The 26,662-nt window shown below is 43.2% G+C and overlaps 1 protein-coding gene across 4 annotated transcripts in view; it reads right to left on the bottom strand.

Moving 5' to 3' along the window:
- Positions 1-184: 184 nt before the first annotated feature.
- Positions 185-26,662, bottom strand: part of ABAT (4-aminobutyrate aminotransferase) — a 49,280-nt gene continuing 22,802 nt past the window's right edge. For all 4 annotated transcript variants that reach the window (XM_064726307.1, XM_064726309.1, XM_064726308.1 and 1 more), the window contains exons 3-16: positions 19,146-19,243; positions 18,276-18,305; positions 17,571-17,688; positions 13,050-13,099; positions 10,232-10,312; positions 10,029-10,121; positions 9,600-9,662; positions 9,029-9,092; positions 8,265-8,413; positions 6,953-7,090; positions 5,571-5,738; positions 4,722-4,868; positions 3,609-3,720; positions 185-2,334 (exon numbers count right to left, since the gene is read on the bottom strand). In XM_064726307.1, the coding sequence (XP_064582377.1) occupies positions 2,213-2,334; positions 3,609-3,720; positions 4,722-4,868; positions 5,571-5,738; positions 6,953-7,090; positions 8,265-8,413; positions 9,029-9,092; positions 9,600-9,662; positions 10,029-10,121; positions 10,232-10,312; positions 13,050-13,099; positions 17,571-17,688; positions 18,276-18,305; positions 19,146-19,243 (1,433 nt within the window). In that variant the 3' untranslated portion in view covers positions 185-2,212. The remainder of the gene's footprint in view (positions 2,335-3,608; positions 3,721-4,721; positions 4,869-5,570; positions 5,739-6,952; positions 7,091-8,264; positions 8,414-9,028; positions 9,093-9,599; positions 9,663-10,028; positions 10,122-10,231; positions 10,313-13,049; positions 13,100-17,570; positions 17,689-18,275; positions 18,306-19,145; positions 19,244-26,662) is intronic.

The raw sequence follows: 26,662 nt of genomic DNA, 5'->3' as shown, positions 1-26,662 counted from the left end.
GTAGCACAGCAATATCAGAAGAAATCCAAATATTCCTTGGTGTAAACACCATGACAACAAAATACATTGAGCTGTACAGGTATACTGCATTTTTTGAGGTTTATCTTAATCAGAATGTCTTTAATATGCACTAGTGGCTCAGTTCAGGCATGTACTGGGTGTAAAATGAAAAGCCCTGGAGAAGTTCAATTATAAATATTTTATTTAAGAATATTGATTACACATGATTGATGTCATTGTTATGAATCTGTGTACAGTTACTAGTTACACCATGAAGTGTACTTAAGTATTTGTTTAAACATTTATTTGGCACTGTCTACAGTATGCTGTAAACAATATTAACTTTATATGCTTGAGCTGCAGTGCTTTCTATGGTATTCTCTAACGATTTCATCAACATGTTGTACACAATTATACAGTTACTGAGTGTCAGTAAAAATTATAAAAACACCTAGAGTAGTCATAATAAAAGTGAAGATGTGGTAAGACTTCAAATTACTGGACCTTTGCTTCTGTAAAAGTACAAGACTTGCTAGAGACATTCACTAAAACTACTGCACTGATATGTTGAACAAACTAATTCCCAAAATGCTGTCAAATCCAGTTCTTGGTTTGACTTTCCTTTGCTGATAGTACGCTTACGAGGACAGCGATGACAATGAAGTTTTGTTGAACACCAATTTTTACCAGTCCTTCCCCCAGATTTCTACAACCTCTGTTCAAAAACCTGCTCAGGTTCTGCCCAGCTGGCACCAGAATTCTGCTTTCTGCAGAGGTTTACAGAAACCCCACTGGGTTTAAGCTGGCAGAAGTGACTGTGCTTGAGTTTCCCAATACCAGTACTTTAAAATGGGAAAACAATGATTAATACTTCTCAAAGCAAGTAAGGAACCTTTTCACATTTTGGTAGTTGTATTAAACATGTAAATCTTTTAACTTCTCTGTTTCTTATTATGCACTTAAAAATTGTGGTCAGGTCCTGAAAGGGCAACTGTAAAAGTCCATTGTGGTCCCTGTTTTTTGGTGCACAACAAAAAGTTAAAATTAGTAAACAAAATCCAGATGCTGACCAAGAAAAAGAAAAAGAAAGGCACCAGATCTAGTTCAAGTCAGCCTTCAGCAAACAGTAAAGAGACATCCAAAACTCTGAAGAAAAATCAATGAACTGTTGACACATTTTTTGATCCTGTGGCTTTCTAGAAGATCTCTGAACTATCCATGACTTAGAATATACTATTAGAACAAAAATAGAATTACTTTGCATTATAAATGTGCAGGCAGGACTAGGCCTTCACTGTAGTGGCTCTGATACCAGATAATGGCATTTCTGCTTAGTTTTACAAAATACCTCAAGTATTCGTGTAGAAGTTATAATAGATAAATTAATGGCTATTGTGTGTTCTGGGCAAATAGTAAAATAATCTGGAATCATTCTAGACTGCTGGCAGAAGTGGAAGAATGTGCTTTGCATGGTTCTCTAAGCTTTGTCAGATTACATACCTCAGGGTAGAGTTTTCTCTGTACAAGTCTGCTTGTAAGAGAAGTCAAAAGTTTTAAAACCCATCCCGTGTGATGAGGACAAAAGGACAAGGGCTTCAGTGCCACTTGCAGGTGTGGCTGAGGGCACCAGTGCCCCTGAAGCAGTGAGTGCAGGCTGGGCAGAGCTGCCCTGATGCAGCTGGTGTGGCAGATGCCTGTACTCGAGGGAATAAAGCTGGAAATTATTCTGTAAAATACTGTGCTTGGCAGTGGTGGAAAGCAGAGCTTTCCTTGAACACTGATTTGATCCCAGCTGCCATTAGAGAAGGGCACTCTGTGTGGCAGGAGTGTGGCTCTGAGCCTTTGGCCACGCTTTGCTGCTTCTGGAGGCAAATCTACCAGGGTCACCCGTGGAAACAGAGTGTTTCAGGTCCTGCTCAGACAGGGCAGAGTCAGGGACACGGCTGTAGGAGGACTCTGCAGTCAGCATGGCCCAGGCCAGAAGAGGGAGGTTCTGGGGATGCACAGTGAGGGACAGCTGCATGGCCCTGCTGGTGACCAGTGCCAATGCTCTGCCTGGGGCGCGTGTGCATGGAGCAGCTTGCCTTGGGCAGGATCACAGACAGAACACAAACCTCAGTTTATGACTTTACACTTATCTTGTAAGTAGAGAAGACATGAATTAATGCAAACTAATTTCATAATCAGCTGTTCAGTGCAAGGGAACTGCTTTTTACTTGAAGTTTGCTAAGATGTCACTGAAGATGTTCAGGAAGAGGTGTGCATGGTGGTCCTTGAAGATCAGCGTGGGACGAAAACGGATGGATCTGTCTCCACAGCCTCCCAGGACAACCCCTGAAATGAGAACACAGTAGGTCCTCTAGTCATTTCCATCTTTGCCAAGTATCCAGAAGAATTCCGGTCTGTGAATGGGGATACCCTCACTGTGGAGGGCCAACAGAAGCTCCCCAGATCCTGCTAGCCACACCACGACACAGCACATTGTGTTGTGCTTCACAGCAGTTTAGAAGAACACTGTGGGTGCCTGGGGCTGTTCTATAAAACACTTGGAGTATTGGGACTAATCCTGACAGCAGTGGGAGGAATGCATCCAACACAGAGCTCACACAGCATCTGAGATTTCAGAGCTGCAGTACTCTCCTGCTCAAGTGTCCTGGTGCCACAGCAAGACACAGGAGGTTTCTCTGCATTGGTTTTTAAACTAATTTGTTTTTAATGACAAGAAGTTAAAATGTCTCAGTGTCTGCAAACCTCTCCCAGCAGTGTTTTAAATGAACTTTTTAGCTCAAAATAAGTTTTTAGAAATGTTTGAATGGGAACCCATATTACTAAGCTGAGCTTACCCTGCCTCAAAGCAGAACCTCGGTTTACCATGAAACAAACCACTTGCCTTCTCTCCCTGCTGGCTTAGTTTCCAAGAACAAAAAATGGTGTCTTTCTTTTATACTTTAAAAGTTAGGTTTCACCACAGTTTAGGTGTACCCTGCCTGCTTCTTTCAACAGATAGGAGTAACAGCAAAAACAGATAGCAGCAAACACAGGGCCCACACAGTTAAAGAGAGAATTTTAGGTGTGGATCCCAAGGTTCCCCTCTAGATACCTGGGCCTGTCTGCAGCTGTTAACAGTTCTGTGGGAAAAGAGGATGCCACTGTAGATCTGTGCCCATTTTAGGCACTTGTATTTAATCATTAGGTGTTCCTAGGTATAGGAAATATGTATTTATAAAACTCATCATTCTTCTCCCTGTGTTTTCCTTAGTGACATTGACTTTCATCTAACTTTCCTTTTTCTAGAAGTAAGCCATGTCCATGGGCACCTAAAGCCACTGCAGAGGACTCTGAACCTGTTGTCACAAAATCTCATCCCATAAACAGATCTTTTCCAGTAACCTCAGACCTGCAGAGGCTGGTAAATACACACACCATGCAACAGACTGCTCTGCCTCTGACATAATTTCCAGAAAGTCTAAATTCACCCTTGTCATTTCCCTACTGTCCTCTGACACTGAAATACTCATGCAGGATATGAAAAGGAAAATGTGAAGCATTACCTTCACATGTGAATGCTACACATGATGTAGCTCATCCACACACACACAGTTTCTTACCTTTGTTTCTGGCTATTGTAATTAACTTGTTTCTAGTTGCATCATCTGGAGTGTCAAACGAACAGAATGTTCCTCTTCCTCTCACTCTGCTGATGAGATGGGGGTAACGAGCCTGCAGAGAGGAGAGACAAGCACATGGCAGGTGCTGCAACAGAGGGCACTGGTGGCAGGGCTGGCTGTGCCAGGTGGAAGCCCTGCTGCCTCCTCGCTCTGCTGGAGTGGAGCACGGCTCACATGGTGCTCTGCTCAGCCTGCAGAGCCCCACACAAAGCAGGGAGGGAGAGTGAGTCTGACTCATGAGCTGGGTCAAGTAAAGTATTCTTTGGAACAAGCATAACACATCTTATTTACATCTACAGTGGACTGCAGGAAAACCTGAGCATAAACCATCTGCACTGGGGCTGGAAACCAGCTCACGCTTACCCTGCACTGAGACACTTGCCAGGAGTATCTGCATCACTTATTCTCAGTCACAGCCCTCATCTTTTGGAAGAGCAATCTTTTGGATAGGACTTGCTGTATTCCTGCCCTCTAAAGCAGGAGATTATAGTGTTTTCTGTCTCCTGCCTGCTATGTGTTAAAGGTGTGGGGAGGTGTTTGGGATTATTCTGTGCAAAATGCCTTTGGAAGCTGAGCATCTGCAAGCCTGTCTCTAAATGCCTGTCTGTAGAGTTCCACAGTAGAAGCTGAAAGGAATTTCCCTTAAACAAGGGAGGGAAAGATACAATTTTCTTATTTCAACAGCCCATCAGAACTGGAACAAAATATGAAAGGACCTTCCTTTGAAAAGAACTTTAGGACAAGGAAATACCAGCTGCTTACAGTAACAAAACCTAGCAGAGTACTTTAATTAGCTGCAGTGCATATCTTCAGATATTTTGGGAATCACCCTTTATATTGGATTAAGCCACACAAACCCAGCATTTTTAAGTCAGTAAAAGAAAGTTTACTTCAATTCCAGATGGGACACAGTTATTCAGCCTGTGTTGAAGTTACTGTTATGGTCTAGACCCCAGCTCTAGCTCCTCAGCCCACATGTTTAAACTGGATAAGATCAGATCCTACTGCAGCACCAATTTCTCCTTCTTATCCACAATCCTTCCAGATGTTTACCTGCAAATCCAGCAGCCCAGTCAGCAGTGCTTTCCCAGCATGGGTTGCATTGTTTAGAAGGTCTTCTGTTTTAATAACCTTAATGACTTCAGCAAGCATAAGGTTCTTGGATGGATCTCCAAGCCAAGTGTTAAAAATCCGGTAGGGCTGGGGAAAGAGTGGGAAAAGAATTGTGGAACATGTTAGCAGGCAAATCACTATAAATTAAGAAAAGGCATCACACTGGCAGTGTAAACATGGTGTATGAAAAGGCATCCACTAATCTCACCAACCCCCCTTTTTTATGTTGTAAAGGAAAATCCCATTGCTGAGCTGAAACACAGGGTAATGAATTCATGCCTCTCATTTAGTGCACTCTGCCTTGCTACTCTGATGTCTCACTGGAACACAGCTACAGATGACAGGAAATCAGCATCATCTATACAGAATTTACATCAAGCTTTATGTTCTTCCCCTTTATTTGACTTTTAATTTATTACATCTAAAAAGTCATTAGTGCAAAGAAGAAATTTTGCTGACAGAATCTCTAATGCTGACATACAAGCTCTGAAATTCCCAAGTTGCCCTACAGGAGAAGGTGTCAGTTTGTGGTTGGATTTTGTACTGAAGGTTTATTCCATTAGGCTTAACCCAGTTCTCCTCTCCCCCCATCAGCTTTATGACCTTGGTAACTGACAACAACTGGAATAAAAGTGAAGAGGTGATGACAACTGTTGTGTGAACAAACAGCAGCCCCATCCAGATGAACCTGCACTGCTGGGGGAAACCTTGTCCCTTCCATGGATGTCACAGTCACTCCTCAGGGGGTCACCAACCTGCACAGAGTCCAAGTTTCATTAAAAATCTTACAGCATTTGGCCTGAACTCCTCTTTGTGGAAAAATCCTCCTGTCATCATCTTCTTACTGAATGTCACCACATCAGCTGGATCATCCAGGCCCCAGTGCTCGTGTGCCCAGAACTTTCCTGTGCAGCCGCCTCCTGTCTGCACCTCGTCCACTAGGAAAGCACAGCCATGCTGCAGAGACACACGAGAGGAGCAGGGAGTGTGAGCCCCCTTTCCCAGACCAGGAACACCTCCCTTGGTGAGCTCATCAACACCAGGAGCAGAGTGTGAGCCCCCCTTTCCAGACCAGGAACACCTCCCTTGGTGAGCACATCAGCACAAGCCAAGGCTACACCCCTCCTTCCTCTCCCTTCACTGCCCTCCTCAACCACTCCACTAATGCCACTCGTGTCAGATTCCACAAAAATTCATCTCTTTTTTCAGGAAGGTGAATTCTAGAAACTTGAAAACTAGAAATTTGTTTTCTACCCATACTCATCAAGTACATGTTTTTATGTAGTCTTGAGCATTTCCAGAGGATACCTGAAAACATCTGGGAAGAACAGAGGTGGCATTTTCAAAGCCCTTGAGGGAAGCAGAGTGTAATTTCTAGGGGCTTTGTTTGTTGGAAATATGAAGTCTCTGTGCCCAGAGTTGGGCATTATGTGGCAAGAGGCAGTACCAGCAGCATGAGCTGGTCATTTTTTGGGGGGCATGAAAAGCTGCCTTTTCAGACAATTCTGCTGAAAAAGCTACATTTTTATATGAAGGACTATTTTGTCCAAAATTGTGACAGGGAGAGCAAACTATATCATAATTCTGTTATTTAAAAACAATAGCTAAGTACTTTTGGCCGCATCTCTTCAGCACACAGTGTTTTGAGGGTGAAAAAAAGCATGGAGTAAGTATTACTGAGGGTCATAGCTTCTAAATAAGTAACTTTACATTCCAAATATCAAGACATCTGTCCTTTTCATTGTTTTATTGGAACATCAGCACTATGGCTTGTTTCAAGTTGAGTTTTAGGGTTTTTTTTCCAATTAAAACCATGTAATTAAAAATTTATACTTTTCACAACCTGCTTCTTCAGAAACAGAACCTCCTCAACCAACAAGCATGATCATTTAAAGAACACACCTGCAGAATTCATAGCTAACGAATCAGAGTAATTTCCCTCTCACTTTAAAATTAGAAGATTATTTATTGGACTGAGGAAAGTCTTAGTGTGAATGAAATGGAAGAGAGCAGGCATTGCTGCTATGTGGTACATATATACCCTGACTGATGGTAAGGAGGGCTGTGAGACCCTCCAAGAGCCTGGGGCAGGGCAAAGCTTCTGCAGATACCCACAATGTGTGAGTGCATGTTTTAGCTACCCCTGAGTGCTCAAATAAATGTTTTATTACCTTCCTGGCAATATCTCTTAGCTTTCTGAAGAAGTCATCTGAAGCATGATTGTCCCCACCCTCTGACTGTATTGGTTCCACAATGATTCCAGCCACAATCTTCTTCTTTTTCCTGTACTTTACAATCAGGTCTTCCACCTGCAAATCAAACACTTATGAATGTACATCCTCCTTCCAGAACATTTGTACATTTTTTCCCAGCTAGATTAAATCTCATCAGAATTTCAACTTTGCATGGACATTCCTGGCTATAAAGGTGGCACAAAGGATTAACAAGTGGTTCCTCCAGCATTTACCACTGCCTTCTTGTTCCTGAATGGTTTAAACCATGTCCTAATCACACTGTAACTAGCTGCACATTTATCTGCAGTGCTGTAAAAGCTCTAGCCAGGTTCAGCTGGCAGTGTGCTGAGCACCACTGCAGCTCACTGTGCCACTGCTGTCATTGCACCTAAGTGATATGGGATAGATTTTGTGTCAGAAACTAAAACTGTGCTAATGCATTAGAAAAAGTAATCTGGAAAATTCATTTTTTCCAGTCACCCACTTCAGATATATTAAAATTAATCAAATAGTGCAAAAAATCCTGTTGTTGTAAGGGGCTGACAGATAATTCTCATTAACCTCCTAGTGCAATTAATGGTCTGTTTGTGCCTGAAATCCCTCTCACAGCCCTCAGGGCCACAGCCCCTGCAGGCTGTGCAAAGCAATGCTTTCCAAAGGGGGGCAGTACACCCAGCACGGACTTGCTAAGAAAATGTTTGGCTTTTTGGTTTGTTTGTTTGTTTGTAAAATAATGGCATCCAGCATTGCATTTCTCCCAGCAGAGCTACCCTGGGGCAGCCCAGGGAGGGAATGTGCTGTGCTGTGCTCTCTGAAGTGAGGCAGGTCTGGCTAAGTGGACTCACAGGTCTATCCCTGCACAATCAGAGCTTTATGCCAGAAGCTGCATGGAGAAGCTGGAAAGGCTGAAATACTCTTAGAGGTGCTCTCTGCAGAGAGGGTTATCCAGAGTTACCCACTCTGTGCTCTCTCTCAGCCCAGGGCCCTTTGGCAAGAGCTGGCAGGTGAGTTCACTGTGACACAACCAAGTTCTGAGGGTGAAATTTCACTTTGGTGTCACTCTTGCAGCCCTGAATCCCCAGTGAGCTGGCAGGGAGAAAGGTCTGACTGTAAACAACAGTGAATGCTGCTCCAATCACAGGCTGTTCCAATCCCTGAAAACATTCTTTTAGTGAAAAGCACTAATCCTACCAACACTATTCATTATTTCAAATCAAAAACAACAGAAAGCTGCCAGGGAATTTTTTACCTCCTCTAAACAACGGGCTTCTTCCTGTTGATTCTCTTTCACAAAGTCTTCCAGGGGATACTTTAGCCTTGGAAATGGAGCAATAGGCCAGTCCAGTGAAGGAATGTCCAGTTTGTGAATTGCTTTAGAGTGAGTTGTAGCTAAGCAACCTAAGCCCAGAGAGGGAAAAATTAAAATAATACCCATCTAGGATCAATACAAGAAAAAAGCCACCAAGAGATGAAATGGCCTGACTGTAGAATTCTCTTAACTGCTCTGTGTTTTTACAGTCTATTGAAATACTGGGTAATTGGATTTAGTCAGGCTTAAATGGATTGCTCTAGACCTTAAGCATCAGATTCCACATGCACTGTGTTCTAGAAGAGCAGGAGAACCTGTCAGTCTGAACAGGCTGCTCAGACAAGGTGGGTTTCACCCCTCCAAAGATGCAAAGCTCACAGCTACAGCACTCTCAGGTAACGTGCTTAGAACAAGGACCGAGCTGATACAAACCAGTAAAAGTGAGTGACAGCATGTTTATGGTGATTTTAGCCCAGGAATTATATTTTCATGAGTACAGACAGGAAACTGCACATTCAGAATGAAAATAAGAGCCTGTCTGAAAAGAATTTTTTAAAAACCACAAAATCAATTCCTACTGTCACTCAACCCTTCCAGCACTGGTGGGGCTCCCAAGGCAACCTTGAATGAACCTCCAGCTTCCCCAGTGGTGCTGTGTGTGTAAGGACAAGCACAGTGAGCTGAGGGGCACAAGGGACACTTACCCAGGGTCCTGCCGTGGAAGCCGCCCATGAAGGAGAGTATGGCGTACTCAGGGCAGCCAGGGGGCTGCAAGCAGAGCACAAAGAGGGGTCAGCCAGGGAGAAACATCCCCCCAGAGCCCCCTGAGCTCCCCTTCCAGCAGGCACCACAGACTGTTACAGCCTCCCCCCTTCAGCAAGCACACTGGTGACCCAGCCCTGGCCCAGGTCCCAAACCCTGGCTAACATGGGTGAATCCTTGGGGTGGATGCTGTGGCACAGCTGAGCTCAGGCAAGGTGAGCCTTCAGCACAGTCCCCCACTTTGTAAACAAATTAGGAGCACATGACTGAGGGGTGGCTGTGCCTGGGGGTGGCCTGGGGGCTCAGAGAGGCTGGGGCTCCCCTGTGCTGCACCCCCATGCTTCCTGATGGCTCCCTGATCTTTCTGGGGAGCAGTCTCTATTTCACCATTTCCTAAATGTACAAAGCCCAGATTCCACTTTGCATGTAACAAACCAAACTTTTCCTCCCAATCTTCCCTTCCAAGCCCAAACCAGTGGTACCTCTGTAGGTGTGCTAAAGAACTAATGTTACCTGGTTAATCATGCAGGATTCCAGTTCTTCTTTTGTGACATTATTATGGCCCCTCTCCTTGTTCTGTAAAAAGCCCCAAACAACTCAACATGAGTGTTCCTGTAGTTGTAACCAAGGCATTTATGGCTGAACCACAAACCAGGAATGCTGGTATTCAAGACTGAATTCAAGCCTGACTATGGCTTTCACATGCTAACTACAATCAAAACTTTATTTATTTCCTTTACTTTAAAACTTCTAAAGTTGTGTCAATATAAAGTAAAAGTTTAGACTAAGAGGTTTTAATAAAGATTTGACACTAGATTGAACATAACATCATGAGCAAGATAACCTTCAAGCCTCACTTTGTTTTGCAATAACAATTCTGATTATGAATAAGTACTCATTTCTGCATCTAAACCTACAAAAATACCTGAATGTTTTACTTACTCTGTACCACATGAATATTGCTTTAAAGGCATTTTCATTAGAGCAGGATCCACAAGACATGGTTATCACCTGTGACAATCCCTTAGGAGCCACCTGTCAGCAAAGACAGAAAATTACTCTTGAAATACTGAGCACAAGTATAGTGCAAAATGATAACAACAGTGGTCATAATAATAGTGATCAGTCAGATATCTCAAACTTACTGATAGCAAAGACTCCTTCAGTTTTTCTGTAAAGTTTTCTGGAGGTAAAATCCCTAGGGCAGGTCTGTTGATAAAAGTGCTCTAAAAAGACAAAGGAAGAGGATTGTTAGGTCTTACTATCACATGGAAAATATGTTGATATCAAAGCAGTTCCATTTTATTCTAATCATAAATGCCAGGCAGAAATCTGTATCATGGCACAAGTGGTTTTAAGTTAGGGATTACTATTCCTGCCTTAGCATTTGTTTTTCTGTCCAATCCTCACTACTTTATTCTTGCACAGGACACTTTAGGAAAGGTGCATGCTAACTCACACTGACATTTCCTCTTCAATATTGCCATTTCAGCTGCTCAATCTCCATTCTCCTTATACACAGGAAATATGCTTTAAAATCTTTATGACTTGCTTTCAGTTTTAGTAGCTGAATTCAGTTAGGACAGCAGCATTTTCATCCTTACTGAGCTTCAAGACAGACCATTTTGGAAGCCTGGCAAGGTGGAACCAGGCTCCAGGCTCTTCAGTGGAAGATGAGAAGCCATGGGCATGAATCAAACCATGAAAAATACTGATTTGGGTATAGGGAAAAGGTTTTGCAGTGAAGCAGTGAAACAGGCTGCTCCTTTGGAGGTGTTCAAGGTCCCAAAAATAAAACCCTGAGCACCCTGGTCCCATCTCACAGCCACCCATCTTGGAGCAGGAGGTTGAACAAGACACCACATTGGTCCCTTAATGTCAGTGGTGCTGTGGACTGGCCACATCAGGATTCCCACCTTTGGGAAAGGTAATTTTGGTGTCAGGGAACAGCAGCCTGCAGCCCACACAGGGGTTTCTAGGGAGCAGCTCTGCAAAAAGCCCCTCAGCCTCCCCAGTCCACTAATGGAGATGAATGTCACATTTATGCAATTAATTTAAATTGTGTCATGGATTAAAATTGATTCATTGCTGCTCTTGGTCTTTGTGGGTAATCTTATTTGATTCATACCATGCTACTCTTTATTTTAAATTAAATTTTCTCAGAGAAGGACAAGCTCAATAAATTTGCCAACTGCCAAGCAGCTTTATTTGCCTTTTTCTTTTGTTTGTTGTTTTTCTTGTTGAACAAGTAATGGCTGAAATTAAAGGCTGAGCTTTGATAAGTTAAGCCTCAATGGGTCTCCAGAGGGGACACACAGCCTCCCCACAAACACTCATATTTTCAGTGCAGCTCAAGCTTGCACATTTATCAGCATCCTTGAGTCCTTCTCCTCAGCACAAATATTCATTCCTAGGGGTGTAAGGGTCACACTGCACCTGCAAGGACATTTCATCAGGATTCCTAGGGAAAACCAAGTATCACACAAGACAGAACACTGCATGTGCTTGGACTTTGTAAATTGTTTAAATGTCTTACTTCCAAAACACTGTTTCAACAGACTCAAGCTTAAAAGAAAACCTAAGCAAGATGTTAATGACAGGCTAACACAAAGCTTTTGTTTAGTAGCTATGAGAAATCACACTTGACTTTTTATCTCAGTTCAGAAGTAAATGTTCATATCAAGTAGAAAAGAGAAGAGCACAAATTTGTTGTGAATTTGATTATGGGTTGTCACAGTCAATTGACAACATTTGCCATTAAGCAGAAAAGAGTATTTTTCTTTTGTAGTTAATGAGATAGCCAGAACTGAGAAAAATAGCACATTGACATCAAGCTGCTGTGGGCTCAAATAAACAGATGCACATTCTGTGTTTATAGCTGGCTGCAGAGAGGGCATGTGGAGCATTACAGACAAACCAAATCAAAAGTTCTTCCAGGAAAACACCAACCCCTTTGCTAACACTAATGGGAATTGTGCCACTTGTGTGGGACTTTGGAGGAGTTCCTTCAGTGTCACCTGCCCTTCGCCAGTGGGCAAATCAGCAACTGCCTCCAGCAAATGGGCTTTTTGATTTTTTAATTGGTTTGGGGATTTTTGTTTGCTTGTTTTTTAAATCTGGTTTTGCCTACTGCTGCATTATAGTGAAGATATTATTCTCAGAAATCATCTTTATGAGTTAATAAAGATGTTTAAGTTAATAAAGAGTTAATAAAGTTAATAAAGAGTTAATAATATTAATAAATATCAGATCCTCCAAAGTATCGAGATCTGCCTTTGATAACTCCAGCATTTCTAGTTCTGGGGTTTTTTGATTGTTTGGGTTTTTGTTTTGGGTTTTTTGTTTTGTTTTGGTTTTTTTTTTTTTGGTTGGTTGGTTTTTTGTTTTTGGTTTTTTTAACTAGAAGTATCAGTCCTGGGAAAGGCAGAATTTCTCACTTGAAGACAAGAATACTCCATAAAGGAAATCAGCTCAGAGAACTCAAATATCTGCATTTCTTTGCCCTGCTGGAGTGCACTTAGGAGATGGGAATCAGTCACTATCCCCAACTTCAAAAAAATCCTTAAACTTCCCACAGCATTCCAGATGTAGGGCACCATGTCCAAGATATTATATTCTCTCTCGAGGTTTTGGGCTTGCTTTCAGGCTCAAATAAATCTTCAGAAAACATTATTAAAATGGTTAACTTGAGACAGTAAGTTTGAATTAGGATTTAAATGTAGATGCAAATATATCAAGTGCTTGCATCACCCAAATGTTTGCTTTTTGTAAAACTTCCCAGAGGTTTTGGTGTTTTCTTAAACACCACAAAACTCTTTTCATCTAGTGAGAAGTACAGCAAGCAGATCCTATCATACATTAATGGAATCATTAGCATTCACTATCAGTCTGAGGAAAAAAGAGAAAGCCAACAACAAGGAGAGAGAGAACTCCTTCACGTCCTTCATGTTCTAATTCACTTACCAGGTTCTGGGGCTGCTGTAAAAGCTTTATCAGAGAGGGATGGCTGTAACCTAATTAAAAAGAACAAAGAAAGAAAGCAGTTCTTTTTATCTGGTTTCAATGAAGTAATGCAAAGCATAATCTAGACAATAACCATAACTTCATGCTTGACTGTTTATGTATAACTTGTATATTTTTAACTGCTAATAATGGGACTTCTTTTGAAGTAGGACAAACCCCCGGGCTCTTTGTCCCTCAGCAGCCTGTCTGGGCACAGGGCACAGCCCAGCACTGCTGCTGGGAGCTGTGGCACACACATTTCCTTACTGTGACAAAATTTTGCTTGATGCAAAAAAGATGCAACAGTTTATCCTTCTTACTAAGAAACTAAGACAGCTTCAGTGCGTAATTTATACCCATTGATAGTCTAAAGGATAACTTGCTTGCTTACAGGCAAAACCGATTTATCTGCTGTTAAGAAAAATAATCTTTGAAGGAGGCCAGAGATTTCATTTTGAGCCTGATCTCTAATGTATGAAATACCAATGCCAGAGATTAACATTATCTTTTAAATTTCCTTGTAGAAACAGTTGGAAACCTCATCTTCCCTACTGCTCAAGAAGTCAGACAATGGTAATTTTGTTACAAAAGCTTTTTGTGCTTCTGAATCCCCATTCCAGTGGAATGACAACAGCCCTGATTATCCTGTTTGAGCAATGGAGCATTAGGAGACTGTGTTAACAAAACAATTATAAATGCAGTTTTGAATATATTAGCTGAAAACAAAAGAATATCCATATTGTTTTAACAGCATGTCATGCTGATAAATCTGTTAAAATTATTATGAAGATAATAATACTGGCTATTTGGGACACAGAACAGCTAAATCTGCATGGCATCTGCTGTCATGGGAAGAGGGAATGACACATTGAGAGCTGTGTCCTTGAGAACTGCACCTGGGGGTGCCACTGAGAGCCCCTTTGAGAGCAAATCAAGCATTTTAGAAACCTCCAAAGCACAGCTCCTATTGCTCAGGAAGCTCAAGGGTCAGCTCTGGCGTTGCTGTAAGAACTGTTGCTGGTGTTCCCATGCATAGATGCCATTGTATCAGAGATGTCATTCTCTACACACAACACAAACCTCTCATTTGCTCCTCATTTACCCTTTTGCACCCACACAGAACCTCTCTCCCATTCTCTTCACTTCAGGCCAAGGGTCTGGTGTTCTCCTAGCATCCCCTCATCCTTGTGCCTCCTCAGAGGTGTGGGAATCCCCAAAATTAGGGGGTTTTGGGAAAGCTGCCAAAAGGCAGGCCCCAGAGGCAGTAGAACTGTGATTAGCTTAGCTTATCAGTAGCCATGAGATTGGTCAGCAAAAAAATTATTTAAACTGTAGAAAAGCAAGGACAAATAGATCAATGGTCTGTGTATTAACGCCTGTCTAGAATAACTCCCTAAGCTACAGAAAAGTTTATCTAGCAAGATATTAGGAAGGTTGAAGCTTAATAATGGAGCTCTGTGCATTGTGTTTTAAGGCTTACAAGCAGGTATTGTATTTAAAATAAGCAAGCATTGTTTAACCAAAGGTACCTGTGCTTATAGTGATTAGATAGAACTACTGTTAATGTGCTTTTGCTTTGTGTGATTGGTCAAAAAACTTATAAAGTAAGTTGTAACATTAAATCCTTGGTCTACTGCCTGGGATGTGAGCTGCTGGCATCTCTCCATTGTCATAACCATGTAATGAGAGTGATGGTGGAAAATCAAACAGCTCAAGGCAGTTCCTCAGCAGCCCTGTCCCGTTTGTGATTTGTACAGAGCCCCTGGCTGGCCTCAAGAGGGGCCCCAGGGAAGGAGGGGAGGGCCTTGCAAGCCCAGCTGCTGTGACAGGGGCTGTGTGACAGGGGCTGAGCTGCCATGTGGGCTCACAGGCAGCAACTGACACCAGGAAGAAGTAAATGCTTGAATAACAATTCTATAACTGTGGTGGACAAGGCAAAGAGCTCCAGGCTGGCGTGGCACACAGGCACGAACTCCTTGCAGTGCCATGAGCAGCACAGGGCTTTGCAGGGCTACAAATCTGCTCCCAGAGCTGGCTCTAAGGAAGGACACCTGCTCCATCTCTCTTGCTGGGTGTCTGGATCAGTGTGACAGGAACGTACATGTCCTCCAGGCTCATGAATGTGCCTGTCTGCAAAAGGAAAAACAACTAGAGCCTGCTCAAATAATGAGATGGAGAAAGCCCAAAGAATCCTCTGAACTGAGCAGCAGGCTGCTGTCAATAATATCAAACTACTCCTCTCTGCATCTCCCCAAACAAAGCAGACCTTCCCAGCACTGAAAAACACATTGTTTCATTTGCTATTCCAGGGTGTTTGCTGGCAAACATGTCAATAACATCCTTCTTGCATTTGGCTCCATGGGGTTTCTAACTCTATTAGAAAGAATAGATGCAGGATGAAAAGACAGCTGTGCTACAACTGCCCATAAAACTGTGGTAAAAAACTATTTCAATTTTTGTTTTTCACCAAGATACAACCTAGAGCATCTTTGCCTAGGGTTTTTTTATACTTTATTTCTTATCTCTCCACACAGGCACTTATTACTTCTCAACCTCTGCTGATAAATATATTCTAGTGTAACAGATCATTATTAAATCTTGGGGAGTCCTGACAGATTCATGAAAGGTTTTATTGTATTTACTTGCAGAGAGATAAGCACAGATGACTAACAAGCACCTTGTGATCTTGTTTTGCTCTCCCAATTCAGGCCCTACCTCTGTCACCAAGAAGGACATTATTAGTAAACTGGGCAGCTTCAGATAATCTTGTCACTCAGCACAACTGAAATATATAAATTAAAGTTGTGTGTTAGGCTGAGGTCAGCCTGTAAGTATGGAGTATCCATTTACTCTTTGTTGCTGCACTCCCAGAGCCATTATCTGAGAAGGTGCAAGAAGCACTGGGCTGTAGCTCCTTTGGGACTGAGGAATGAGTTCCCAAGGATAAAACCCAGCTTGTCCTTGGGAGGGCATTGCCTCATGAGAAGGAGGAACTACATGGCTTAGGAGGTCAGTCACAGCACTGGAGTCTTGTTCTATTCACCACTTTCAACCAACCAGAGAAAGCAAACTGCAGAGCCCCTGCCCATTTCTGCCCATTAGGAAAATATCCCCTCCTTAATACTTCAATATTTTATACACAAAACTGAATTAAAAGAGTTGTGCTTGCACCATCCAGCTCCAGAAGGTCAGAAAGCCCCAGTGCACTGTCTGTACAATTTCATGCTTTTGGAGTATGCACTGACTTTCATACTTTGGAGCGTGCATTTGACTACATGACTGAGGTTTGTTTCTCCAAATCAATTTCCTGTGTGAAGAATGGAATCCATGTAAATGCATCTCCTTTCCCAGAACCCAAAATCCAAGCTCACTGGTATCCAAGCATTGTGCTCCTGTGTCTCACCCCTATTTCCTCATGAGCAGAGGCCAAATTATCTCAGTGCAGCCTGAAAGATACAAAGCAGTGAGAACTTGTGATGGAGAAAACAAGCTACAGACATTGCAGGGTTCTGGAATGATTTCACTGAGTGCTGCAGGACAGCAACAACACTGGCTGCAAAGAAGGCTGGGGTAAGTGAACACCCACAGCAGTCACAAGGTCTCAGATGCCTGAAGTTTGCTAACAACCTGAACATCATCAAATTCTGTTTCCCAGGAAAGGAGGCCTGTAGGGATGATTTTGAGTCATCACAGTTTCTATACATAGAACAAGATCTACCTTTTAAATTACCCCAGCACTTCTGCAGGAGTGTATTTTTATGCAGCTGAGAGGAGCCATGGATGAGGAGCAAACAAAGTGGACTGAAGTGAACTCCTACTGAAACGTGCATGCCTTGCAGTTGGGGCTCACATTTCTGCCTTGCTTCTGCTTGCAAGGCCTCACAAAGCAATCAGCTGACTCTCCCAGGCACTTGCCAGGCCCTGTGCCTGCTCCCCCAGACAAATGAGCTGCCACCTTTGCTCTCAGTCAGCACCACAGCTCAGTGCTGGCCTTGTTTCATCCTGCTGCAGCCCACATAGCTCACTCCTTTGTTTTTTTTCCTACTTACTTTGAGATAGAACTGTTAACTAAAGCATATAATTTCATGTTAAAAATGTCCACATTATGCTTATTAATGTTTAAAACAGTAATATACTATTACAGAGTCATGAAGTCACAGATCCAAGCCAGCAAAGACAACCTGAATTGTGGAACTTGCACATTCAAATTGAGATTAATACTAGATCTCTTCCTGGCACCACTATGCACTTTAAGAGAGCTTTAAGTATAGAATTTGTAGTTCCTCCAACTATTCAAACCCACCACTACACAGTACACAGAAGTGAGCTGTCCCTGATCACAACAAGGTGTTCATTATGTCACTGCTGTTTTTTAAAATTAATCAACCAACTTCCCTGGTGGTGCCTAAAATGAGAAAATGACATAACAATACAAAACAGGTTGAGGACAAAACAAAACACTTTGGTACAAGTGCCTCCTACCTATTGGGACGGAAGAAATCTGAGAGTAGAGATCCAACATACGATTGCCATCTACGTCTACGAGGTAATTCCCTCGGCTCTCTTCATAATTGCAAAAGAAGTGCACAGCTTCTGCATTCTTCAGGAAAAAAAACAATGAGTGCTTTCATAAGTGGTAGTATGTAGGAAGGTGCAACTAATGGTTACACAGCCAAATCTGATAAAAATATCTAATGCTAGGATAAAAAGGCACATTGTATTCATGGCATGGGAATTACTGTACAGCTATTTTTATAATGACTGTTAAAAGGGCAAGTCTTTACTTTTTCTACAAAAATGAAGCACAGGCATGGAGAAATTGCTCATCTTAGGAAGGCAATATGTACTCAGGCTGACATATTTTTTAACTCAAGCCATAATATACCTTACTTTCATTGGCCACTCTCTAGCAATTTTGAAGTTTTTCTTTAGACACACATAGTTTAAACACATATGTTGAAAGAAAAATCCCTGATGCTAGCAAAATGATCCTGCAGTATTCCAAATATACTACAAAAGATTTTATTTAAATGCATATATAAACCACACATAATGTACTCAGTGTGGAAACCTGGAGTCATTGTTTCACCTTCCCTTGTGGCACAAACATACAAACCAGGATTTTAAAACAAGTTCTGAAATCAAAGTGTTAACACCCCCCAAAACACAGAAAACTTGACAAATTACCTGAATACCATTCAGCTTCTTCATTAATTCCTGCACAAAAACAAATGTCACAGTCTCAGGTGTGTAATTAGCAAATACTGATGGAGAATGTTTATTTCTTTTTTATGATCCCATAAATCTTATAAATCTTATGCAAACTTTGTAGTCCTGTGTGCTTACCAGGCAACTCTACTTGCCACAGGAACTTTCATGGTGCATCTTGCAAATATTACAGTCAAAACTATGACCTGTGGCATGCAGAGCTAAACGGGCTGCAAACACAGTTTAACTGTAAATCTCCAAAAAGGGAAAGCTGCCTCTTCTATATTGACCAACTGAACTGAGAAAACAAGAGAGAAATCAGAAAATAAGAGAAGCCAGAGTCACACAGAAGGGATACTGGTACATTGGTTCTAGAAAGACAGCTCCTTTTTATTAAAAACAACACAAAAACCTCACAAAAACCAAAACCCACCACAATGCACAAATGCTGACTCTGCCAGAGTAAAACAACATCCAGTAAATTAAAACTCTTGCTTCATTTCAAAACCAAAGCATTATTTCACATAATGAAAACCTTCTATTTCAACAGGAGCACAACTGACCAAGCCTGATCAGATGTTTTATTAAAATGATGCTCTTTTGCTTTGAAATTATTTTATGGGAATTATTATTATATGGGAACTTGGCAGTTGAGATTCAGATCTGCCTCTCAGAGAGGGGCATTTTATTAATGATCTTTTCATTCTCAACCTCCTGATAAATGTGGGCATAGACTTATGGAATTATATTTATTCATATCAGATTTAAGGTTTGAAATGAATCTGTTTTCTAGCAAGTCAGACACAGCTAAAGAGAAAAAAACCAAGTTACTCTACTTTGGAAACTTACTCTAGATCGTGGTCCAGGAACTTCTGTCTTCATCAGAGGTCCATCATAGTCAAAATCCACATCAATTTTAGCTGCAGCTTGACTGATATACCTGTGTCCTGTAAGAAATAATGAAAATCTGAGTACAGACCATATTTTCTGTGCTCTCCTTTTAGAAGATACATCCATACCTTGCGTGACTGAAAACACTTGACAGATGAGACCAATTACATTGAGCTGTCTGAAGTGAACTATGTATCTCATTTTTGACCAGTCTTAAAATAAAACCAATACCAGTGAGGTGGTTTAAAACAAACAACAAACCAAAAAATCCCAAGGGAAATCACAAGGCAACCCTAGAGAAACAGAGGCAAAGCACAGGAGGATTGAGAGCACATCTTTTTCCATCTCTTTTGTTGAGTCTCTCCATTATGCCCTGTGCAAGCTTTTGCCATAAATTCCCCACTCCTACACAGAGATGGTCAACTACCAGTAATAACCAAAAAGCCTGATGGAGTCCACAGGAAAAATCCAGTATGATGCTTTTCAATAGCCCAAAGAACACTCTTCGGGAAAGATTTGTCTCAGAAAGGTAAATGGCCTTGTCTCACATAAACCAGCATCCTGCAGTGCAGCTCTGAAATATGAGTCCCAGTCAGCACCAGTTTTCCTTCTGATCTTGCTGGTTTTTATCCACATGTGTAGGGAAACGTAATAACATTGACATCTTAATGAAAACACAAGGCAAAACTATCCTGTGCTTTACCAATAACAGGCTCTGCTTCCCTTTCTGAAATAATTGTTTTAAAACACAGAGTTTAGGCAAACTTCATATGAGAGTCAGTTCTGGTAAGCATGTATTCCAAATATGTACATATTCCATTAAGGGGATTATGGGATAATATGGGGATTGTACATTTGCAAAAAAAGGAAGTACAGGCTCCAAAGCTCTACCAAGGTGACCAGCAGAGACTGAGCTTGCTCTGGTTACATATTGAACTAAAGCAACATTCCTGCCAATTACATTTTTGACATGGAGCATCTGCAAGCCTCTATCCAGCATGGTATCAACAACAAACTGATCTTAAGAGTATTAACTTGGGAGAATCACACTCAGACCTGAAAGAAGAGGGCATAACTTTTATAATATCTGTGGTAGGCAAATTTTAGCTGGTGCAATCTGGATGGCCCAACATGAAGATCCTCAGCTCTCCTTGTCACCAGCTGCAGCTCAGATCCAGGCTGAGCATGGCAAGTCAGGCAACACCAGCTCTTGCCCGGGGCACTTGGAGCAGCAGGGTCTGCAGGTACCACTCACCACATCCTGCTGTGCCAAGGCCCTGCTGCCAGGTGCTAAACCAATAAACTGCAGCCAAGTTTGGCAGAGGGGCAGGGAGGGAGATGCCTGGGCTGCCAGGCCAGCAGTCGAACACATGGAAATCCCTGGAGTGCAGCACTGCCACCAGAAACCCTGGCAGTACACTTCCATCCATACCCACCTCTCACTGCAGAGCTCTGTTCCAGCAATGTGCTGAAAATGTTTTGGGTTTGGAAGTAACAGTTGTTAAATAAACCAAATATTTATGAAGGAAAACAGAAGGTATCCTGTGATACTGCTCAGCAGTGCTCTGAGCACAGCCATTCAGCTGAAATTTCCAACAGTGACTCGAGACATTTGCCTCAGCTTGTATCAGCCCAAGCTGGGATGTCTCAAGCAAGCCTGATTTCAAGAAACTATTTGGAAAATCACCGCCCTTTGAAAGCATCTTTGAGTACTTAAAGTCACTGCTCATCTTGGGAAAACTTAGTCTGCAAAGATGATTATTCTCCCCAGCTTTAATTCAGATGCGTCAGTGCCTCTCTGCAAAGCTATTAATAGGTTTTGTTACAGCAACACCACTTTTGTGTCATTCTGTTTAACATTCATGTAAATTGGAGACTGCATGGCAACTGCTCCACTGAGGGGGGGAAAGCTACTGCATATAAAAGATCAAAGGTGACTCTATTGGCACAGCCAGGGGATGTTGGGGGCACACCCAGGCTGTGCCAGCCACAGCACTGACACACAAAGAGCTCTCCAGGCTAAGGGCACCTGAACAGCACAGACACAAACTCTCTTACTGCCACATGGCCCAAGACTTCTGCAGCCCAATGCTCCCTTGGTGCTCAGGGACGTGTCCAAAGCCTTGTGGTGACAAAGGCAAAGAAGCCCAGCAGTTTGGAGCAGCTGAGAACTACTTCAGCAGTTTTCTGAGCACAGGGTATGGCCCCAGCCCTGCTCCCTCTCACAGCCCATTGCCTCATTTCCAGCCTCACCACTGCCCTTGCTCTGCAGCCAAACAGGAGCTCAGGCCACTCTCCAAAGGCACAGAGGAGGTCAGAACCCTGCCTGGGCACTCATGGCTTTCTGGCTCCCCTCTCTCCACACCCCCTGCAAGGCTTTGTTCTGCATGCCCTGGAGAACAGCAGGACACAGTTCTGCCCCCTGCTCCCCAGTGCTGTGGCCCTGCTCACAGCACAGCTCTGGGAGGTGGCTGCTCTCCTGTAAAGGCTTTCCAGGCACTTGGACAGGGTGATGGATGGCTGCATCAATACCTGCTTTGTTTAGCCTGGAGGAGGATTTCAGGCCATGCTCTGTCTCCCTTGCTTCCCCCCAGCCCCAGCATCAGCACCACAGTCTCCTGATGGTGCAAGAAAATGCAAATAAATCAGGTCACTCAGTGTAGTGCTTCATCCCCTGGGAAACTGCAGCAGGCTCTGCTCAGCTGGCATTTCTATCTTGAAGGTACTCAATGAGCTTTGCAACTCAGCCCGAATTTTTACTGTTTGACTTTTTAATATCAACTTACCCTGCAACAGAAACCCTGAAGATACGAGACACAATGTAATTCAGGCTACTCCAACTGGATATTTGGGAGTTTTAGACATTTGCGGGCCAGGACTGGGTTTTTGCCTCCCAAAAAGACAGCAGAGATGGGACAGGTAAAAACTGAGGTTGTCACTATGACCAAGCAAGGTATTTTTGAGAACTGAGAATCCCTGGTGGGATTCTCATCCTTCAGTGAATTAACAGCATTAACTTTGTAATAAAAGGTAATCCCTTGATTTTCTGTTGACATGTGAACAAACTGCCTTAGAAAAAGGGGATTTTGTTTTATGTTGTCTTAAGAACAGGAGTAAATGACATAACCTCAGCTCTCAGGTTCCAAGTGTGTAGAGCTAATGGTCTCTGACCAAGTGTCCTTCTCTAAAGAAGCATTACCAAAGCTCTTAAATTACATTTAGCTGACATGACCAAAACCAGCACCCCTTTCATCCCTGGTAAACCAAGCAGTCTCTTTTTTATATGGCAAAAGTAAAAACACAAGCATAGGTTAATGAACTTCATTCAGAGAGCACACAGGCTGAACAATTTGCACAGAATTTTCTACCCATCCTACTTAAAGAAGGTGGGCATAATAAGTTAAATTCTACTTTTCTTGCAGACTTCTCAAAGTTCTCATCACACATCATCTTTCTGAACACTTGAATAACACCAGCAAATTATCACATCCTTCCTTTTCATCCAACAGGATGTTATCACTTGCTAGCAGGCAGCAAAGCTCATTTCCCAACTCTGCTTCCCCACGCTGCCCCCCTTGCTCTCCAGGGGTCCCAGTCAGCAATTTTAACAAAGTGCCACATTGCTATAGCAACATAATTAATATAAGTGCACCCTGCTAATTTGGGGATGCTGGGAGTCACAAAGCACCACTGCTAGCAGGTCTGTGCTGAGAGCTGATCTCTGATAACAGAGCTGCAATCAAGGCAGGGATAGAAAGAGCCTGAGCCTCTCATGTGTTTGACCAAAAATAACACTCCCATTAACACAGTTCCTGAGTGTACAACTGGATATTGGCTGGAAGAAACTCCAGTGGAGGCATTGAAAGGATATGGGTGTAATGAAGAGAAGGAACAATTGCAAGGAAAAGGCAAAGAAGAGGAATGAAAGGCCATGCTGGCATAAGCAGAGCTCTCAGACGCAAGTGTCTTGCTGTGAAGGGCTGCAAGGGGAGCTCTGCAGTGCCCAGGGAGCACATGCCCTGTGCCACACCACTGCAGACAGGCAACTCCCTCACACTTCCCCTCCACAGTGTCGATCAAAGCACCTTCCAGACAGGATTTTTAGAGCATGGAGGCCCTGACAGCCAAAAGTAGGAGGACTGTGATTTCCTCTGAGTCCTCTTTATGTGTTACAAGTAGAATCTGTTACTAACAGATCTTGAAAGGGAATGGCAAAAGGCCAGGCTAGCTAGAGATGTTTGGGAAATGAACATCACTATTGCATAACATTGTGAAAAGTGAGATTGCTATTTACAGAGTGCTTATGCTGCAAGATCAGAAGCTCTTCCACATGAGATTGCCTGTGTTTCAGCACTCCCACATGCACACTTTGGATTCTCCAAAGATGAAGAAAAAACTAATACCACACAGGCCATAAAGAAGTGGAAACTCCTGGAAGAAAGAACAAGAGAAATTTCCCTTCACCATCCCAGCACAATCCCAAATCAACTCCTCAGAAGAGTTACAGGTCCATCCAACCACTGCTCTTGTAGTTCTTGTGATCTGAACCAGTTGTAACATCCTCTCTCTTCCAACAGGTCATCAGCTACAGAGCTCACCAGGGCACCTCTGGAGGTGAACAGCCAACCACAAGGAACAGCCAGGTGGGAAACCAGCCAGCACTGCTACAGCCTCCCTTTGTGGCACAGAAAAATGGATAGGAGTATCACATTCACCAAAGGAACTGAGAACAGCAGTCCCAGCTTGGACTCTGCCTTGCACCAGAGCCTGCTTACAACAACAGGTTTTATGTGATTGTTTTTATACAGCTCAGCTTTTTGTAGAAGTGTTTGATCAGACAGAAGAGTAAACGTTCCTCAGTCCAGCAGGAGAGGTTGCACTCCAGTTTCCAGGGCTCCAGTGGAAGCTGACCTCAGGCTGACCTCTGCAATCCCAAGAAAGGGATTGTTCTCTGCTTCTGCCACACATACCTCACACAAATCCAGCCTGTTCTCTCTGATTTCCTTAGGGATGCTCTTAATGTACAAACCAAATAAAAAAAGTAAAATGTCTCAGCAAGGATCAATACTGGAGACAAAAGTGTGACTGAGAATAAATCATTCTCATGGCTTTCCAGCCTCTTTGTGGTAACTGTGATGGGAACAAGTCAATAACTAGTATGAACATCTCTCAGACTTTACTGCAGTGCACCCAGGTGCTAAACATTATTATCCTCTCCAGAGAGACAGGAAACAGGCTGAGTTAGGTGAGGCACAGCCTCAACAAGTGCTAGAGCACTGCACTGGAAGGGCACAGACTCTGGAGGAGAAAAACTGGACCTACAAGGAGAGACTCAAACAGAATTCAGCAGAGAGAAAAGTGTGAGGTCTTGGGGGAGACAGTAGTTATCAAACATCTAAAAGGCTGCTGCAAAGAAAAAATAAACATTCCAGCCTCCAGGTCCTTTGAGGGCAGGACAAACAGCAAGGATTTGATTTTTTCCTGTTGTGAAACTTAGGCTAAATATTAGGAAAAAAGTTTTAAAGGTAAGGTCAGTCCAGCAATAAGCAAATTGCCTGGGGAGGCTGCAGAAGCTGCAGAACAGATCAGCATCGTAGAAGGGCATGGGCAGGCACTAATGCAAACTGATGCTACCTTCAGGCAGCAGCCTGACCTTCTGCCATGCTTTCAGTGCAGGATTCAAAGACAAATTCAAGCCCTTTGGGTAATCAGCAGGAAAGTGAACCACATCTCTGGAATGCCAGCCTGTCCTCATAGCTTTGGCAGTGCCCTACCAGCCAACAACCAACTGCCCCCAAAGCAGGGAGCCAGAGCAGCCTTGCTGCTGCAGTGCCCAGCTGGCAAAACCAGAGCTGGCACAAAGGGAATAACCACTGACATGCACACTCCCAGCTGTGATCAGCCTGCAGCACACCAGCAACAGAACTCAGTTCAGGTAAGATGGTAACACCAAGATACACCCTCATTTCTCCATCAGCTGCCTCTGCTGGCCCTGCCTGGCTGATTCCCACAGAGGTTTCAATGCAGAGGCTTTGTAAAAGGAGGATTAGGTTAGTTACTCACTCTATTGTCATTCTGCCACCCTTCACATTCTAGTGAACCTTGTCTTTGAGGGCAAACAATCAGGCAGATCAAACAGAGAGGGAAAACAAAAGCATACCTGATTAAGGGCTTATTTTCAAGAAGGGCATGATACTTACAGGCTTCACATTTTTGGGTAAGATTTAAGTTGGGTATTGCTTATCATTTATTACATATTATCATGTGCTTTGCTTAGCTTTTGCTTTTGATCAACTTAAATGATTTCCATTTTCCATTTCTAGCTTCCTTGCCGGGGTTTAACATTGTGTGAGTAAGGAGAACAGTGTGCAGTGGTTAAGTAACAAAGATTTTCCAACTAGAGAAATAGTCAGGATGAAAAAAAATCTCTTTGTGTAAATAAATTTATCGTAGATTCAAGATGAACAGGAGGATTTGCTTAATGCACACATACAACTGAAAAATGTCAGCCTACAGACACAAAGACCTACCAAGAGGCAATCTATTCCCTCCTCTCCACCTCCACCCCCCTTGGCAACACTGTCATTTCATTATCCACAAAAAAAATAAATGTACCAGCCCAAATGGCACTGCAGGATTTCTGTGGGAGTAATGTACAGTCTCTTTTTTAGCCTGTAAAGCTCTGAACTCGAGTGCTCAAAAATACCTTGGAGGAGAGCACTCTGGAGCAGAGAGCTCCTGGATGTCACCCTGAGCACTTCCCTAAAAGCCACAGAGCCCAGCAGCACTGGAACCTGAGGTGGGGCTCAGGGAAATGGCCTGGAGCTCCAGCTTTGGCCACAGCCACCAGAGCCTCCTGCCTGTTCTGTGGGGCTGCAGGGCACAGGACACAGCTCCTCCTGTCAGGGGCTCTCCTCCTGCTCCACCATTCCTGACCTCTGCTCACTCACACCCAAAGGCCACAGGTCCCTTACACAGCCTGCAGCCAGGGCTCTCTATTATTTGCTTCAGTATTTTAGCAGCCTTGGAAGTTTCCCGGAAGCAAGGATGGATTAATGGAGCCCAGAGCTGCCTTCCTTTCTTATGGGGATCTACACTCCCTCACTGATGGTGAGAGAGGAAGAGGAGTTTGGGCACCTGCCCTCCACTGGCCACCTGCACCTCTGTGCTTGGGAAGCAGCAGGAATTGTACAGACACTGGGAGGGACAGGGAGCATTAAGGGATGCTGAGATTATCTCAAGGACTGCCAGCTAACCAGGCCTGCTTTCCACTGCCCACCATGGACCCAATGCTCTCTGCTCCTGCCCAGGGTGGAAAATCAGTGAATCATTCCCAGGAACACACACACATATCGTGCACTGAAGCACTGACCTAATATCTTCTAATAGTTATAAGACCTGACTTGGTGTTCTTCAGTCAAAGGTCAGCTGCTCCCTGAAGTGTATTATTTAAAGGGAAATCAATGATGCTGAAG

The sequence above is a fragment of the Zonotrichia leucophrys genome, chromosome 14, assembly GCF_028769735.1.
Source record: "Zonotrichia leucophrys gambelii isolate GWCS_2022_RI chromosome 14, RI_Zleu_2.0, whole genome shotgun sequence".
NCBI classification, from domain to species: domain Eukaryota; kingdom Metazoa; phylum Chordata; class Aves; order Passeriformes; family Passerellidae; genus Zonotrichia; species Zonotrichia leucophrys.
The sequence above is the reverse complement of the archived record's forward strand: the minus strand, read 5'-3'. Positions and strand labels throughout refer to the sequence as shown.